The sequence below is a fragment of the Loxodonta africana genome, chromosome 1 (assembly GCF_030014295.1).
Source record: "Loxodonta africana isolate mLoxAfr1 chromosome 1, mLoxAfr1.hap2, whole genome shotgun sequence".
Lineage (NCBI taxonomy): Eukaryota > Metazoa > Chordata > Mammalia > Proboscidea > Elephantidae > Loxodonta > Loxodonta africana.
The window spans coordinates 221,896,223-221,913,517 of record NC_087342.1 but is presented as its reverse complement, the minus strand read 5'-3'; the positions used below and the strand labels follow the sequence as shown (position 1 = coordinate 221,913,517).

The following is a 17,295-nucleotide window of genomic DNA, read 5'->3' as shown; positions in this document are numbered from 1 at the left end:
TTTTGCTGACCCTCTGTTTTACCAAGCATGATGTCCTTCTCCAGGGACTGGTCCCTCCTGATAACTTGTCCAAAATACATGAGATGAAGTTTCGCCTAGAATCTCGCAGTATGAGTTTAACATTACTATATATTACAGAATGTTTGTCATTTTTCAGCTTTTGAAGCACTAAATGCAATTTCTTGCCTAAGAAGTGCACATAAGTGTTTCACTCTTTGTATGTTGACCTAATAAGGGAATATTCATTTGTAAAAAAAAAAAAAAATACATTATCTACCTCATATCTCCTTTAAACTAATATTTATCTGCTTTATCCAAAAAAAAATCCATAAATAGCCTTCATTAAATTGCCAGTGGCCCATTTAGTCAACTACCCTCGCTCCTTGCGTTATCTTGTAGTTTTAGATAGTAAACGCATAAGGAGAAGTTATGCATAATTCAGTTTTTATCCCCAACTGTGATACTTAGTCCAGAGCCTGATATATATATTCAGGATTTCTGAGATGGAAAAATAAATTCATGCTGTTTTTCATACTGCTTCCTACCTTCTGACCATTATATTGCCATCTCCAGGCTGATACGAGCAAGGAGAAGACAGTGGATTCTAACCACTTACCTATTTTGATTTCATTGGTAATTTTGGTAAAATGTTTTAGGTAAAAGGTTCTCAGATATCTAAGATAAGGATTAGAACCATCTAGAGATTTTACCCATTTGTTTATTCCCTGGGCACACAGGTAAATGGGAGTTAACTAGACTTTTGCAGACAGCGGCACAGGGTCATGTAGAGTTATTAAGGTAAAAAGGCGGCCATGTGTGTGTTTTTTTTTTAAAAGGAGGCTGTAGTGCAGTATGAACAGTACGAGCAAGAAATGAAGCACCTCCAACAGCTAATTGAAGGAGCTCACAGAGAGATTGAGGACAAGCCGGTGGCCACCAGTAACATCCAGGAGCTGCAAGCCCAGATTTCTCGGCACGAGGTAAGACACGAATGCAGGCAGCGTGCAAGGGGCAGGAAGTTGGCTGGACTAGAATATGGGATTAGTTTCTGGTGGATGACAAAGAAAGGCTTTCCTTATCCTTCCAGCATGTCATGTGTTCAGCTTTTTGGCAGTCTTTGCATTTTCAGGGCTATTTTTGCTGGTCCTTTTGAAGACGCGGAAACCCTGGTGGCATAGTTGTTAATATCCATGGCTGCTAACCAAAAGTCAGCAGTTCAAATCCACCAGGTGCTCCTTGGAAACTCTATGGGGCAGTTCTACTCTATCCTGTAGGTTCGCTATGAGTTGGAATCGGCTCAATGACAACGGGTGTTTTTTGGTTTGTCCAAGACATATTAATGTGAGTCTTCTCTTTGACCCTGCAACCTCTTTACAAGTGATGTCTCTCAACCAGGACCCACTCACTATCTCCTGCACCTGGAATTGTCACAGTTCATGTGTTAAAACTCACTTTAATCCCTGTGTTTAAAGCCCACAAGAAGCAGCAATGATCAAAGTCTCGCTACATTGATTGCCTTCTTAAAAAACAAGGAATATCCTTTGCTCTTTCAAATATCAATCATTATTTCAGCTCCTTCCACCAAAATCAGAGAATCATCCATGTTGTTTATTTGGCAAATTTCCATATTGGGCGCAGTAGTAAATCCCCCATTTTCAAACACTCCTCTTCCTTGTTCCTTTGGCATCCTTATGACCTTAGGGTTTGACAGCTCTTCTACAGGCGCAGCCTCAGACAGGCCTGGAGTGTTTGAGCCCATCCATGCTTTGCAGTTAGTTTCCTATCCTGACCTGTCAGTTTCTATAGAGGTCACTCTTTCTCTTGGGGGACAGGTTCATAGCATCATGAATTTTGGTAAGTGACTGAGTAGCTGGTGTTGTTGTTAGATGCTGTTGAGCCCATTCTGACTCCCAAGAACCCATGTGACAGAGTAGAACTGCCCCATAGGGTTTTCTAGGCTGTAATTTTCTACAGGAGCAGGTCATCAGACCCTTCTCCCGCAGAGCGTCTAGGTGAGTTTGAACTGCCAACCTTTTGGTTAACCTGCATCCTTTGTGCAGAGCAGTAAGGCCTCCCTAGACCTAGTGGCACAATGGTTAAGCACTCAACTATTAACCATTGCACCACCAGGTCTAGTTTATCCTTTCATCTACTCCATCTTAACCCTATCATAAGACCAACAAACTATTCCTTCCAAACCAAATATTATAGTGGCGCTTTCAGAAGATCAAAGTTTTGCATTTTAAGGATGGACAATCTCACCACCACCACCCCCTCCAAATACAGCTCGTAACTTTCTTGACACATCCAACACATTAATTGCTTACATTTATAGGTGACTTGGAGCCCTGGTGGCGCAGTGGTTAAGAGCTCAGGCTGCTAAGCAAAGGTTAGACGTTTGAATCCACCAGCTGCTCCTTGGAAACCCTATAGGGCAGTTCCATTTTGCCCTGGAGAGTTGCTATGAGTCAGAATCAACTTGATGGCAATGGGTTATAGATGATTTACAAAATAATGTAAACAAATATCATACCCGCATTTACTCCTACAACTGCAGATATCGTGTATAGCAACTATTAAGTTTGGAACCGTTAATGTAAACTCTTACATTGGACTATATATTACATATTTATTTTGAAAGTATTTTTAATCCTACTTCCTAAGATCCAAAATTTACTACAGAGTTCATCGATACGGAAAACATTTTTTCATCGTGTATAGAAAAAAGAACAGTTACCATTACTGAAGTATTTTTTTGAACATAATTTATAGTTCTACATCATCCTTCATAACTGTGAAAAGGTAGGGATCTGTTAGGTTTGTTTGCTTGTTAGTATTATTTTACTATCACCATTTTGCTGATTAGAAAACTGAGAAGCTGATTTTTCATAGTGACTTCCTGAGCACCCAAATCTAGTAATGAATAGAAACCAGACTGAAACCCAGTATCATTGACTCCAGCTTCCATGATTTTTCTGCTGTAGCAGAAACCACTTGGGTTACCTCATTGCATAGACAAAAAGAACAAAGTTCCAAGAATGTAAAGGGCTTGTCCAAGGTCATAGAGAGTTCTGTATCAGCCTCAGAAATAAAATATATCTTCCTGGGTACTAGTTCAGTGGCCTGATCATTTTGTCACATTTTCTCCTCATAATTATAAATATTAAACATTTGTTTTGCAGTGTGATTTAGGACACATTTTTATATAAATGGAAACCTTGGTGGCGTAGTGGCTAAGTGCTACAGCTGCTAACCAAGAGGTTGGCAGTTCGAATCCTCCAGGTGCTCCTTGGAAACTCTATGGGGCAATGCTACTCTGTCCTATAGGGTCGCTATGAATCGGAATTGACTTGACAGCAATGGGTTTGGTTTATATAAGTAATGGTGCAGTCCTGTGTGAGATTTCGTTGCATACCTAAAACAAACAGGAAGGAAAGCAGAACATGGAAAAAGCCAATACAGTCCCTGGTAACACAGTGGTTAAGAGCTACAGCTGCTAACCAAAAGTTCAGTAGTTTGAGTCCACCAGCCGCTCCTTGGAAACCCTATGGGGCAGTTCTGTTCTCTCCTACAGAGTTGCTATGAGTTGGAATCGACCCAATGGCAATGGGTTTGGTTTTGGTTTTGGTTTATGGTAACAAGAATTATACCACCCAGAGACTCCTTATTTTTCTTGAGAATAGATAACACATTAACCCATCAGTTCTCCATTTTATATTCCTGGATTTGTCCACAAAGTTAACAACCAGCCCGCAAGAGTAAAAGCACTTATTTTTTATTTTACCTGTTGTCATCGAGTCAGTTCTGGCTTGTATCTACCGTGTAGAATAGGTTGATTTTATACTGAAGAAAATCTCAGGACACTGTTTCTTAAAGGGAGTCACATGGGCTGACTACTCACCACAGCTTCTCTTAAAGCTAGTAAGCCAAAATCTCTGGACGTGGTGACCAAGAATTGCTTTTTTAGTAAATAACGCAGGTGAGTTTCACGCACAAGTTAAAGAGTCAAGTTTAAGCAACAAGGTGCTTGCTGTCAGCATGCGGACACCTGTGCAGTGTACCAGTGTTGGGCACAGATCGTCCTGTTGGGCACCGAGAGTCCAAAGCTAAGACAAATTCTGTCCACTTCACAAAGATCCCTCAAATCTACCCGATGGGAGGGAAAAACACTGTAGAAAGCTCCGTGGCTTGTCCCATGAAAACATGGAACTCTGTTAAGGAATTATAATGAATATCATTTATTGAGTAACTCTGGGCTCCTGGGTGACACAAACAATTAAGCACTTGGCTGCTAAGCAAAAAGTTAGGAGGTCAGATCCACCTGGAGGCACCTCGGAAGAATGATCTGGCAATCTATTTCAAAAAATCAGCCATTGAAAACTATGGACCACAATTCTACTCTCATAAACATGGGGTCTCCATGAGTCAAAGTTAACTCAAAGACAGCTGATTTTGGTACTTGATGGCATCTGTTTTTTGGGGGGTCTAGGCTAAAAAAAAAAAAATTTTTTTTTTTTTTTTAGGCTAGATGTAGTAACCCCCATACCCCATTGCTGTCGAGTGGATTGTGACGCATAGAGACCCTTTAGGGCACAGTAGAGCTGCCCATAGAGTTTCCAAGGAGCACCTGGTGGGTTCAAACCGCCAACGTTTTGGTTAGCGGCCATAGCATTTAACCACTACGCTACCAGGCTTTCCAGGGTAGATGTAGTAAGTAGCTATTCAATCACTATGACAAAAACCCTGTTAAGTTTAATTGTCTGTAGCCCCAGAAGGTAAAGGAACAATGATTTTCTAACCCAATGGTTATAGTTTTAAAGTCTGTTTTACAAAAATTCTTATACTACATTAGAAATCAGAAGACAGGCTGCTGGCTGACTTCTGCTGGACTGCTTTCTCTCCACCTATCCATTTTGGTTGGGAAGGAAGAACAAACAAAACGAGAGCAACAACTAAATATCATATGTGTGCGTATGTGTCTATATACATATATGTTTGTGTATGTCTTTGTGTATACGTACACGCACACATTATTTTAAGGGCATTGACATGTCATGATTTTGTAACTAAATGTGTTCTTTATAAACACTACATAACAGCTTTTCAAGCATAGGAGCCAAGTATAAGCAATAAAATTTTTTTTTTTTTATAGAAAACAGTAATTATAAACTACTTCTAGGATTGATATTTTGGGATATGCATTTTTATTTCTTTAAGGTATATATATTTTAAGCAAGAAAAATGTAACTTCGGTATTTTAGAATTACTGTATTCCTAAGTGTATCCATGGTTATCTTCTTCAGAGCTATGTGCTGTCCAGAATATATTTTAAATAAGGTCTTGGTAAAAATTTTAAAACCTCTGTCTCTGAAAACATTTTTTTTTTTAATAGCAAATGAACTTAAAGGCCATTAAATTTGAACTTAACTTCAGATTGAAGGCTCTGGTTTGAGGCATCAGAAACAATTGAGACAATGGAGTATATAAGCAAAATTTTTATGAACGTGAAGAATTTTATCTGGGGGAAATTGCAGTAAAAAAATGTAAGTTTCCCTGTGTACTGTAGGATCGCTATGAGTTGGAATTGACTCCACAGCAACGAGTTTTTTATGTACTATTTGGAATCCTGGTGGTGCAGTGGTTAAAGCAATGGACTCCTAAGCGAAAGGTCAGCAGTTCAAAACCACCAGTGGCTTCTCAGGAGAAACATGTGGTAGTCAGCTTCTGTAAAGATTTCTAGCCTTGGAAACCCTATGGGGTTGATATCAGCCAGAATCAACTTGACAGCTGTGGGTTTAAGGAGCCTGGTAGGACAGTGGTTAAGCAGTTCAGCAGTTCAAACCCACCAGCCACTCTGCAGGGGAAAGATGTGGCAGTCTGTTTCTGTAAAGATTGATAGCCTTGGAAACTCTGTGGGGCAGTTCTGCTCTGTCCTATAGGGTTGCTATGAGTTGGAATGAATTCGACAAGAGTGGATTTGATTTTTGGTTTCATGTACTATTTAGCTTATCTAAAACAAACAGCAACAACAACAAAAACCAACAAAAAATCAACTCTCTGTGGTCACAGGATATGATAGGCAGTTTACCCTATGACCTGGTCTATAATAAACGTCTGTTTTCTCTATTTCAGTCTGATAAGAGCTGAGCGTTGCGTTTTTGTAGTTTAACTCATCACATGACCTCATTTCCCTGGCATGAACCATCTGGCAAATTTCAGATTCTTTAGGCATTTTAAAGAAAGGAGCCAGTTCTTAGTGTTAAGTTCAAGAATCCATCTGGAGGCTCGCTAACAATTAGAAAAGTTTATCAGCATCACATTCTCTCTGCCTTTGTTCCCAAACGTAGCGCACAGAGCACTTTCCTGTGGCCTTGCCCAGCCCTGGGCGCTGTGGTTTGGCTCGCTGCGAGATGCAGGCAGACGCGCTCACGTCCACAGTCCACATCCTGCCTCTAGGCGGCTGCTGCTGCTGTGCCTGGCACGGCCCTGTGATTTCATTGGCTGGCCCCGGGAGCTTGTCGGCCCAGGAAGATGAATGCTACTAGTTCTGTTTCCTTTTGATGCTGCTCTGACACCCCGGGGAAAAACATGTTTCCGCAGGAGCTGGCTCAGAAAATCAAGGACTACCAAGAGCAGATCGCCTCTCTGAATTCCAAGTGCAAGATGCTGACCATGAAAGCCAAGCACGCCACTATGCTGCTGACGGTGACCGAGGTAGAAGGGCTGGCGGAAGGGACCGAGGACCTAGACGGGGAGCTCCTCCCCGCGCCTTCGGCCCACCCCTCTGTGGTCATGGTAAGAATCTGTCAGGACCGTCCCCCTGGGGCGCGCTCTCCCGCTGCACCAGGCATCTGTTTCCTGGTCCCCTCTCCTTGGCTTATTTTAGGGATCAGCCTGGGATGTTGCAGATTCCCACTGAGGAATAGTTTCCCATAAACTCTGTTTGACGACATTTGGGCCAAGGTCAATCTTCCACACTATAAACAGTGGCGATTGAAATGAGCTATTTGCTTGAGATTGCTGAATTCGTTAGCATGTCAAAGGGCTGTCCAGTGTTTATTTCTAATTTAGTAACAACACAGAGAGGCTCTAAACTTTACAGGAAATCTCTTCACACATTTTTCTAGTTTCCCGGGGGATTGGGAGAATCCTGGTACATAGATTTATTTGTGTTTTCTAAGCTGAAATACCAGGGAACTGGATATGTGCATGTGTTCTGTTGTGTAAGTGTTTAAGAAAACGTAGAAGAAAAGCTGTTACTAGAAAAATAATGTTCTGCTTTGGATTAAAATGAGTAAGTTCCACCAATTTCTCTCCTGCACCATTATTTTCCCATGCATGTTGCATGGGAAATGCATTGATTATTTTGGTAACTACAGTGTTTACCGGCGCCATATATTTTGCACATATATGCTGTGCCTCAGGTAATATATAACCATACCTGGAAATATGTTACTTTGAGTGCCTTTATTTCCCTAGGATTTTTGGAAACTGAGATGTCCACAAAAGACCGAGCTTTATTTCACAGACCCCTTCCTTATTTCTAGAATCTGTGCTTTCAAGTTATTTATAGACATGAACAAAATGCATTAAAAAAATGTTTAATAAATAGCAAAACTCTGTAAAATAATAGGTACCTCCCACCCCTATTTGTTGTGCAAATGATCGCTAGTGTTGTATTCATTTGAGGACAAAAACTTTTAAATACTAACGCAGAATTAATCTGAAAAATTGGGGTCTCAGTAATTCTAAACTTTGTTATATAATGAGTTGTGTTTTAACCTGTGCCTGACCAGGTCTTTTGTTGACATAGCTAACTGGTTTTCCTGTCCTTTGGGCTTACATTGTATGTGGCAGATGACTGCAGGTCGCTGTCATACTTTGCTGTCACCTGTCACTGAGGAGTCTGGGGAGGAGGGAACCAACAGTGAGATTTCCTCTCCACCTGCCTGTCGCTCCCCTTCACCTGTGGCTAATGCAGATGCTTCTGTCAACCAGGTACCTCTCCCTTGGCACACCCCAGCTATGCTGTCTGGAAGGATGCAGGACTCCATTTTCTGCCCTTGTTAGCCTGTGGCTGTGAATCTTAGGCTTGGTTGCATTTGGTTCCAGGGACATACCATTAGGTGGTGTAGCTGTGTAACTGCACAAACTACAACTGTCGTGTAAGACCATTGACTGGCTCTCCTTGGTTCCTCAAAAAGAGATGAGCAAAAATTAAACCCATTGCCGTTGAGTTGATTCTGACTCATAGCAACCCTATAGGACAGAGTAAAACTGCTCCATAGGGTTTCCAAGGCCGTAATCTTTACGGAAGCAGACTGCCACATCCTTCTCCTGCCACATCCTTCTCCTCCAGCACAGCTGGTGGATTTGAACTGCTGACCTTTCAGTTATCAGCCGAGCACTTAACCACTGAGCCATCAGGACTCCTTGAGCAAAAATTAGGTCATGGAAAGTATAGCCGTAGCAGGGCCTGTTTTTAGGTGTTACGACTTTAGTTCCTAACAGCCATCTGCAATGGAGTACTGCATCCTAACAGAAAATGAAATGTTTGCATCCCCATTGTAAAACACCATGATTCATTGTTATTTTAACATATTTGAGCATAGTTTTTTGACAATCAACAGCTCATATTTTGAAGATGGAAAAGTTCTGATCACCATATCATGTTTTGTCTTTCTTTACTAATTGGGAGCCAATTTAAGGGATGTCTGCCCATATATATACCAGAATGCCTAAGCAGATTTGAGATTCCTCACCTATCTTTCAACAATTTTAAATATCATTTCCTATAAAATGGGGATAATGCCCTATGCTATGAGGTGCCTTTTAGCTTATATTAAATATTGATTATACTAATTAGTTTAATCAAAGTTTTTGTGAAACATATTGGATAGAAATAAAAAAAGATGCTTCGACAATAACCTTTTTTATTCCCAAAAATGCATATTAAATAGTACTTTTTAAAAAGCCGAAACAACTAAAAATACATGTAAAAATTAAGTTACTATCAAAGTATGCAAGAACCCAAAGAAACTGAGATGCATTAATGTGGAAGAAGCACCCTACATCAGCAAGTGTTCTATGAGCCGTAATATGAATCAATTGTATTGTTTTTATTTTAAAAGCAGATGCATTCAAAACAATTGCTGTGATAAAGAGAAAACAAAAATAAACAACAACAAAAAAAGGAAAATAAAATTCATGTAATTATTAGGTAAAGCAGTTCTCTTTTGGTGAAAACGTGCAGTGTTAGGGAAGTTATCAATTCTTCCATTCATCCAATACACACTGAACACTTGCTTGACACAAAGCATTGTGTTGAGAACTGGGTGCAGCAGAGAATAACACAACAGAGAGCAGAGCAGGACAAGTGTGGCCCCTGTAAGAAAAGACTTTAGAGTCTAGAGGGAAAAGTGGACATGAAACAAGTAATAACAAAGCAATGAGAGGAAATTAAAATTGAAAAAAAAAAGGAGAAGTTCAGGGAACTCTGGGGCATTTGGGAAGCTCTTCTCCAAATTCTGATTTTAAAAATACATATTACTCATGCTTTGACACTATGTTCTTCCCTGTGCTCAGAGATGTTATTAGAGAAACTTGGCTATAGGCATACAGGCAGCTGTTTAAAAACTTATCCTATATATGATGTTTAGTAGTCTTAAACATTTCAAGTTGAATAATAAATATGGATCTTGAGACCCATACTATGGAATGGATTTATCTTTTCTAAAACCATGAGTTTCAGTTTTTTATTATAAAATGTATTTCAATGTACACGTGAAAGTTCTCTGTAAGTGATAAAATGTGCAAACATTTTTATTATTATTACTTTAAAGCACAATCAAATCCTAAAATTATGAGTGAGATTGTGCTTTGTTTTAATCCCATTTTGACAGCCACCCCCCCCCGCCCGCCCAGTCACAGGAAAACATTAATTAAATCACGTTGTTACCCTAACATACTTATATTTAATCCAGCGTATCAGGAAAAAAAAAAAAAAAAAAGCCTTCAGATTAAATCAGACAGCTTTATTTAGAGGAAGCTGTTAAAAAGGAAACGTATAATGCTTAGTGTTGTTCAAATAAACCGGCCCCATCATTACAGCCGCATTTTATTCTATCAGTAATATAAGTGAGGGGAAAATTAAAAAAAAAAAAATAGTACGGTATGACCAGTAATGCATTGCATTTACCGAATTTCTGTTGAAATTGAGGAGGATGTTAAGAATCCCCTTAAATTCCCGTTTTCAAACTCAAAACACTGTGTAGCATGAACACAGCTCAGCTGCTGTGTGTCAAGGAACAGCTGAATAGAACTGCCTTATAAAACCACAGCTGCCCACAAGGGTTTCATGGTTGCTCCTTCTGTAAGTAGATGCGTATTATATAATCCACAGAGCCCACTCACTGTTGGTGCCCTGTCTCTATTAGCCAAGATGTAACAACAGTTTCGCTTCCATGGGGGTGGACAGAAGGAGGCATCCCCAGAATTTGGTGCTGCCTTCTTGACCCACTTAGAGACACGTTGAGACTTAGACTCCATGGAAGAGTTGAGAGGAGGAGAGGTTTGAGAAGGGCTGTATGTCATGGGTAAGTTCAAAGCTCAGACTGTGGGGCCCACTCTTCTCCTTCGCAGCTGAGTGCACCTGGAAAGTCCCTCAGTCACTCATTTGTAAATAGGAAACAAATGCTTCCTAATTCACACAATTGTGAAAATGAAATGTGAAGTCAATCCTGATAGTCCGTTTTAGACTGGAAAATGTTAAGCACATTGTAGCTACTGGTTTCCCAATATATTTCCCTGGGAATCTAGTGGGTAACACCTCTCATAATTTAGGCACGTAACCAGTGAGAGACGTATTTCTAATGATGATTCACCGTGCCAAATGTTGCCTTTATTTAGTAGCTACTTACTGTATTGAATATGTGAAATAGAGTCCTCAAGTACCCAAAACAAAACCAAACCCAGTGCCGTCAAGGTGATTCCGACTCATAGCGACCCTATAGGACAATGTAGAACTGCCCCATAGAGTTTCCAAGGAGTGCCTGGCGGATTCGAACTGCTGACCCTTTGGTTAGCAGCCATAGCACTTAACCACTATGCCACCAGGGTTTCTGGTCCTCAAGTAGATCCAAATAATTTGTCTACAAAAATTGATACATTTTCAAATCTTTTTGAGAAACTAGGAGTTGTCATTCCTGTGTCATAGGCATGAAGCACACACGCATACACGCACACACACACGCACATGAAATAAAAGAACCAGTTTTTTTAAATTTAATTAAAAGATATTTTTAAACAAATTTGCATTATTCTTGCTCCTTTGGGGAACTTCTTGATTCCAGCATCGCAACACACAAGCCCCCACAGTACGACAAACTGACAGACACGTGGGGGTGATGTATAATAGTGTATTTACTTTATAATTTTTACAATATGCAAAGCAACTTTCTGTTTTCTCTTGTGGACTGCCATAGTATTACCTTCACTGAATATAAAATATTAGAGTTTACAGAAGTGTTTTACAGGTATTGTTCATTGTGAACAGGTGTGTGCCTACTTGTTATTTGCCAAACACTGGAATGTGCTCAGGATCAACGATTAAAGGCACTGTGTCAGTCGTAAACGAGCTCACAGTCTGGCGTGAGAACAGGAAAATGGTACTGTGGGAGGACGTAGAATAAGCACCTTGACCAGGCTGGGGCTCAGTCTGGGCCAACAATGGCAACCTTTAGTTTTAAGGGAGGTGTACAGGTTAGCCCATTGGAGTGCAATGGGGTGGTATGGGATGAAGATCTCCAAGCAAAAGGAACCGCATGCAGGAAGGCGTGGAGGCAGGAAGAAAGATGGCCCATCCAAGCTACTGCAAATAGTATCAGTATAACTGGAATAGAAGGAAAGGAGGCAATGAGGCTGAGAGGCATGCAGGAGCCACATTATGAGTGCCACGCAAGAGAAATGGCATTTTATCCAGAAGCTAATAGTTACCTATTGAGGAAATTTAACTAGCAGCCATATTCAGAACTGAGATTTAGGACAGATCGTTCTGGATCAATGTGGGCAGGGGATTGGAAGAGGAAAATTCAGAGCAGGGAAGCTAGTTAGGTACTGAAGTTGCAAACTCTCATCCTGGTCCATGCAGGTGATGTAAATGAGTGAAACGGGTCACATGGGGACAGAAGGCACCTGCTCCTCAGAAATGTGGCAGCCTCTCCTCTGTCAGAGTCATTATTGGCATGTAGACCTGTTGGCCAGTACCATGACCAGACTTTCTCATTTTCAAGAGACATGATAAATCTGAATTTGTATGAAATCTCCCTATCTTAATAATGAGAATTTTTAAAAATTTAAAGCACTGTTTAAGCCAAGCAAATGTGTGCAGGTTAGAGGTAGCCCACAGGCTGCTGATCTGCAAGCTTTGGGTTTGAAGTTGTAGCTGTAATGAGAACCTGAACCAAGGCTGCTTAAAGGGAATGGAGAGGAAAGAAATCACAGAGGTATTAAGGGGATCACATCAATAGAGTGTTGAGTGCATCAGTTATCCTTATTAAAGCAGTGGGTGGTAACAGAGAGAAGAAATAGAGGCTAAATAAGTTTATAGCTTAGGTGGGTAGTTCCATTTTATCATTGATACTCCTAAATCAATTTCTCATCCAATGGTGGCGCAGTGGTTAAGAGCTATGGCTGATAGCCAAAAGGTTGGCAGTTCAAATCCACTAGCCACTCCTCGGAAACCTTATGGGGCAGTTCTACTCTGTCCTATAGGGTCACTATGACTTGACAGCAATGGGTTTGGTTTTTTGGTTTATATTCCCTTTGGAAATGTTGAGTTTGAAAGGGCCTGTGGGATAGATGTGTGTGACCAGCGAGGTGAGTCTGGAGCTTATATATATACCAGTGTTTAAAGAAGGAATGAATGGAAAAGCAAACTACAAGAGAGAGAGCTTGAATGACTAGAGAGATGGGAGGAGAACAGCGAGATTAAAGGGCAAGTGTTTCAAGAGAGGGATGGTCAGTGGTATCGAATGCTGCTGAGTGGTCAAGTAAGGTGAGGGCTGAAAAGTTATCATTCCATTTCGTGCAAAAGAAGACACTGATGACTATGGTAAGAGAAATTTCAGTGGCGTCAGAGGCGAGAAGTCCAAGTGTGGATTTAGAAGTGGAATGGAAGTGAGAAAGTGGAAAAACATTCACTGTCAGCTACTCTTTGCAGAAGTCTGATTACAATGTAAAAGGGAGAAAAGAAAGAAATGATTAAGGGGGGTGTGCAGGTGTATTCATTCACTTCGTGAGGACCCGTTGCATTGTACACGTGTGATTTGTGGGATTTTCTAACATGTGATATCTTTCAAAAAAAATTAAGAAAAGAAAGAGTGTGTGTAGGTGTTTTCAGATGGAAAATACTTTATGTGATGAGGAGAAAATCAATAGAGAGGGGAAGGGAGAAAATATTAATGGACCAAGGTCTTTGTAAAAGCAAAATGGATGGGACTCTGGGAGTAGGTAGCAGGGTTATCCTGAAGCAAGGAAGCTGGCAGGTATGATGAGATATGGGTGAGTCTGGATATAGACAGACTTTTGGAAATTTGAGAAGTTGCAGGAATAGCTCCTTGATGGCTTTGATGGTGGGTGTGTGTCCGTGTATGTGGATGTGTGCCTACAGGTCGCTCTGGAAAGTTAGGGTGGAGTGAATCATGGTTGAGGTTTTCCAGGTGTGTGAAGCAAAGGTTAAAAGGGGCAAGGAAAAGAAAGATGTTGGTGAGAGGGGGTTTAAGTAAGTTTAGACATAACTAGATATCCACGTGGGGTGGATCAATTCAGTGACAACAGGCTGTGGAAGGCTAAAGTGGAATAGATGTGAGGTCAATAGATATGAGATGATCAAGGCTTTGAGAATACCAAGGAAATCCACTCAAGAGGGTGACAGGGTTGGGAGTGAAGACGAACACAGTTTTCCATGTTCCAGTGTCATCAATAAATGTTGAGGACTTATCTGGAAACCTCAGTAATGACGACGGCAAAAAATGAATAGATAGTGTCTTAGCCACTCACATTATTATTTTATTAAATCCTCAAAACACCCCAGTATTGTACAGATGAGGAAACTGATACACAGGCTGTATGTGACTTGCTAGAATTATATAGCTACTTGGGAGGAGAATTTCAAGGAGAATCTTAGGTGTTCGGATTCCCAGTGGGAGCTCATTCCACTCTAGCACCCTGCTTCTGCCCCCTCACAAACCCCAAAACACCAGGCCCCTTACTGCCATTACATGAGTTTCTCAGACAATTCTTCACACTAAGGGCCTTCCCTTTCCTCTTTAATATTTTGTGGTTGGGGCTTTTTTTTCATACTTCTTACCAAAACACTATTTTCAATAAACCTCAAGTATTTCAAATTAGTATAATTACCTTCAAGAGCACAACTGCAAAATGAGTGATCTTTATGGTAGCAATTTCTGGATTATAAATATTACTTCCAATTCAATTACTGTTAAGATACAGAGAGGTAACCATATAAACAACTGAAAACAAATGAATTATATGACAATACAGTAGATTTTATCAGTACTATAAAAAATGTAACATTCCATATAACACAAGAGATAAGAATAACTGAAAAGCACGATTTTTCATCATACACTTTGATGATTTCTTTTACTCCCAGGAATTGAATAGAAGGAAACCTTTTTTTTGTTTCTGTCTTTCTTAGAGTAGTTTTAACTTCCCCCAATACGTTTTCCCTTACCTAGTATTAAAATAAGTAAATTAATTTCTGTGAATAATGATGAAGTGTAAAGACTGACTAACTGAAAAATGATTTTCTATAGATTTAATTTTGTTTAAATCAAGAACTTTTTAAAAGTACTTTTAAAAATTATTCAAACGTTTGATCAATACCTTAAACAATATCTTAGGAAATACATAATTAGGATCTTCTTTTTTGCTATTGGAGTCCCTGGGTGGTGCAAATGGTTAACGCCCTTGACTGCTAGCCAAAAGGTTAGCAGTTCAAGTCCACCCAGAGTCTCCTCAGAAGAAAGGCCTGGAGATCTGCTTTCAAAAAATTAGCCACTTAAAACCCTATGGATAAATAGAAAATATCCCCTGAAATCTTCTAACACCACCAGTAATTTAGCTTACCTAGTAAAAAATGTCTGCCTTGAGCATTAGCCTCTTTTAAGAACTATCTATATGTGATCAAATTGGCAATAGAACTTGAAAGACTAGATAGGAACCTTAGGGGGCAGTGAGTTTATGTTAATGTGGGAGGAACACCTCAGCAAAGGAGGGTGAGAATGGCCGCACAACTCAAAGAGTGTGATCAATGTCACTGAACTGTACAGGTAGGAACGGTTGAATCGGTGTATGCTTTGATGTGTATATTCTCAACAACAACAACAAAATTAAATTAAAAAAAAATTGCAAATAATAAATAAAACCCTGTGGAGTACAGTTCTACTCTGAAACACATGGGATTGCCGTAAGTCGGAATCGACTCAGTGGTGACTGGTTTCAGTTGTACGCTATGCCACCTAATCAGTCCTTAAATATAAGGGTACCGTTTAAATCCCCTGTATTTCTGTTTCTCAAAATAGAAAATAATGAATGTTGGCAACACAAAATATTGGAAAAACTGTTGGTTGTTATTCTATACTAAATTCTAAAGCAATCATAATATGTTTTTTGATATGGTGATTAATCTTTCATTCTTCTTCTCACAAGAATTTACCAATTGTCCAAGTTTGCAGCCCCCAGTGAAAGATGCTGATTTTAATCTTTTCTCTACCTGACAAATACTAGCCAGGCACGTTAGTGTAGACTCCACCTTCCTTTTGAATGTAGCACTGTGCTTTGCACTCACAGGACATTGCTTATTACCAAGCCTTATCTGCTGAGAGGTTGCAGACCGAGGCAGCGAGGATTCACCCCAGCGCACAGTCAGCCCGGGAGCTCTGTGAGCCAGGACTGGAGCCCCACACTACGGCTAACCTGGATGATTTGCAGCGGTCTTGGGAAACCTTAAAGAATGTGGTAAGTCCTTACAACGTGGACTTTTTGAGCCCACCCCCATCAGTTACCTTAGTTGTTCTCTTAGGAAATCCATGCATAGAGTTTACACATTCAGCCCTCGGCTGAATATCCTCTGTTGGGCCACAGATGTAAAGCAGTGAGGAAACACATGTTGTAATCTGGAAGATAAGGGGCTGGGAAACATTTGCCAATATCCCTTTTCTTGTCTAGATCAGTGAAAAGCAGCGTACACTCTATGAAGCTTTGGAACGCCAACAAAAATACCAGGATTCCCTTCAGTCCATCTCCACAAAAATGGAGGCCATTGAGATGAAGCTAAATGAGTGTCTAGAACCTGGCAAGAGTCCCGAAAGCCAGATGGCTGAACATCAGGTAAAAATAGCTATGAGTTCAGTTTCCTGCATGATTAAATAGGTGTATTCTTGTGACGGGTTGCCCTGCCAGGCATGTGTTTCAGAGATCAAGCTGACTTTTTTTTTTTTTAATATATCAGCTCTTACAGAATAAGCAAGATTCCAAATGGTGGTTGTTTCAGCCTCTGCTCTGGGAGAGAGCTAAGAGAAAAAGACAGAAATTCAGTCTTGACTCTAATTAAAGATAGCTTTTTACATGCATTGATGTTGCTGTTTAACTTTTATTACACAAAGCATATTTCCTGATCGTTGCCAAATTATTTTGATTTTGTTATAAGACTAAAATGTAGCTCAAAGCTACCTTCTCTGGGTATCGTTTTAAGAAACTTAGCCAGTGTGCGCTGGTACCTCACCAGTATTACGTAAGAGATGAAGTCTCAGACTTCAGTGGGCAAAGAAGCAGTTAAAGAATAGGAGGCTGTATATGTGGGGTCGCCGTGAGTCGGAACTGACTCAACCACAACTAACAACATCTTATAATCTTGCAGTTTGTCCTGACTTGAATTATTTTAAAAGGGTTATGGAAACGGTGCAAAGCTTCAACTTTTTACTCTCATGAGAAACAAACCTAACTCAGAAGGATAATGTAAAAAATGCATGAGTTTAAAATGAATACTAAGACATGTGCATGTGTTAAAATCTGGCTAATGCTTTAACAGTGTTCTCAGTGTGCTATTATCTCACAGTCATATTTAAATGGTGTAATTAGGTCTAAGGGTACTGACGCATGAGTTCACCCAAATATTCAGTTACCATGATGTGGGGACTATACTGCTTGCCCCCGACCCCAACCCAGAAACATAAAGCAAGCCTGCACAAGGCACTGGAAAAGAAAGATATA

General features: G+C 40.2%; 1 protein-coding gene across 12 annotated transcripts in view; it reads left to right on the top strand.

Moving 5' to 3' along the window:
* SYNE1 (spectrin repeat containing nuclear envelope protein 1) overlaps positions 1–17,295 on the top strand; it is a 556,892-nt gene that overhangs the window by 361,267 nt on the left and 178,330 nt on the right. For 11 of the 12 annotated variants that reach the window (XR_010323142.1, XM_064292282.1, XM_064292277.1 and 8 more), the window contains 5 exons: positions 837–980; positions 6,601–6,795; positions 7,858–7,998; positions 15,874–16,041; positions 16,252–16,413. Coding sequence is in view for 11 of the 12 variants with exons in the window: in XM_064292282.1 (XP_064148352.1) it covers positions 837–980; positions 6,601–6,795; positions 7,858–7,998; positions 15,874–16,041; positions 16,252–16,413 (810 nt within the window). In the remaining variant the exon portion in view is untranslated. The remainder of the gene's footprint in view (positions 1–836; positions 981–6,600; positions 6,796–7,857; positions 7,999–15,873; positions 16,042–16,251; positions 16,414–17,295) is intronic. The other variant, XM_064292303.1, reaches the window with a different exon arrangement.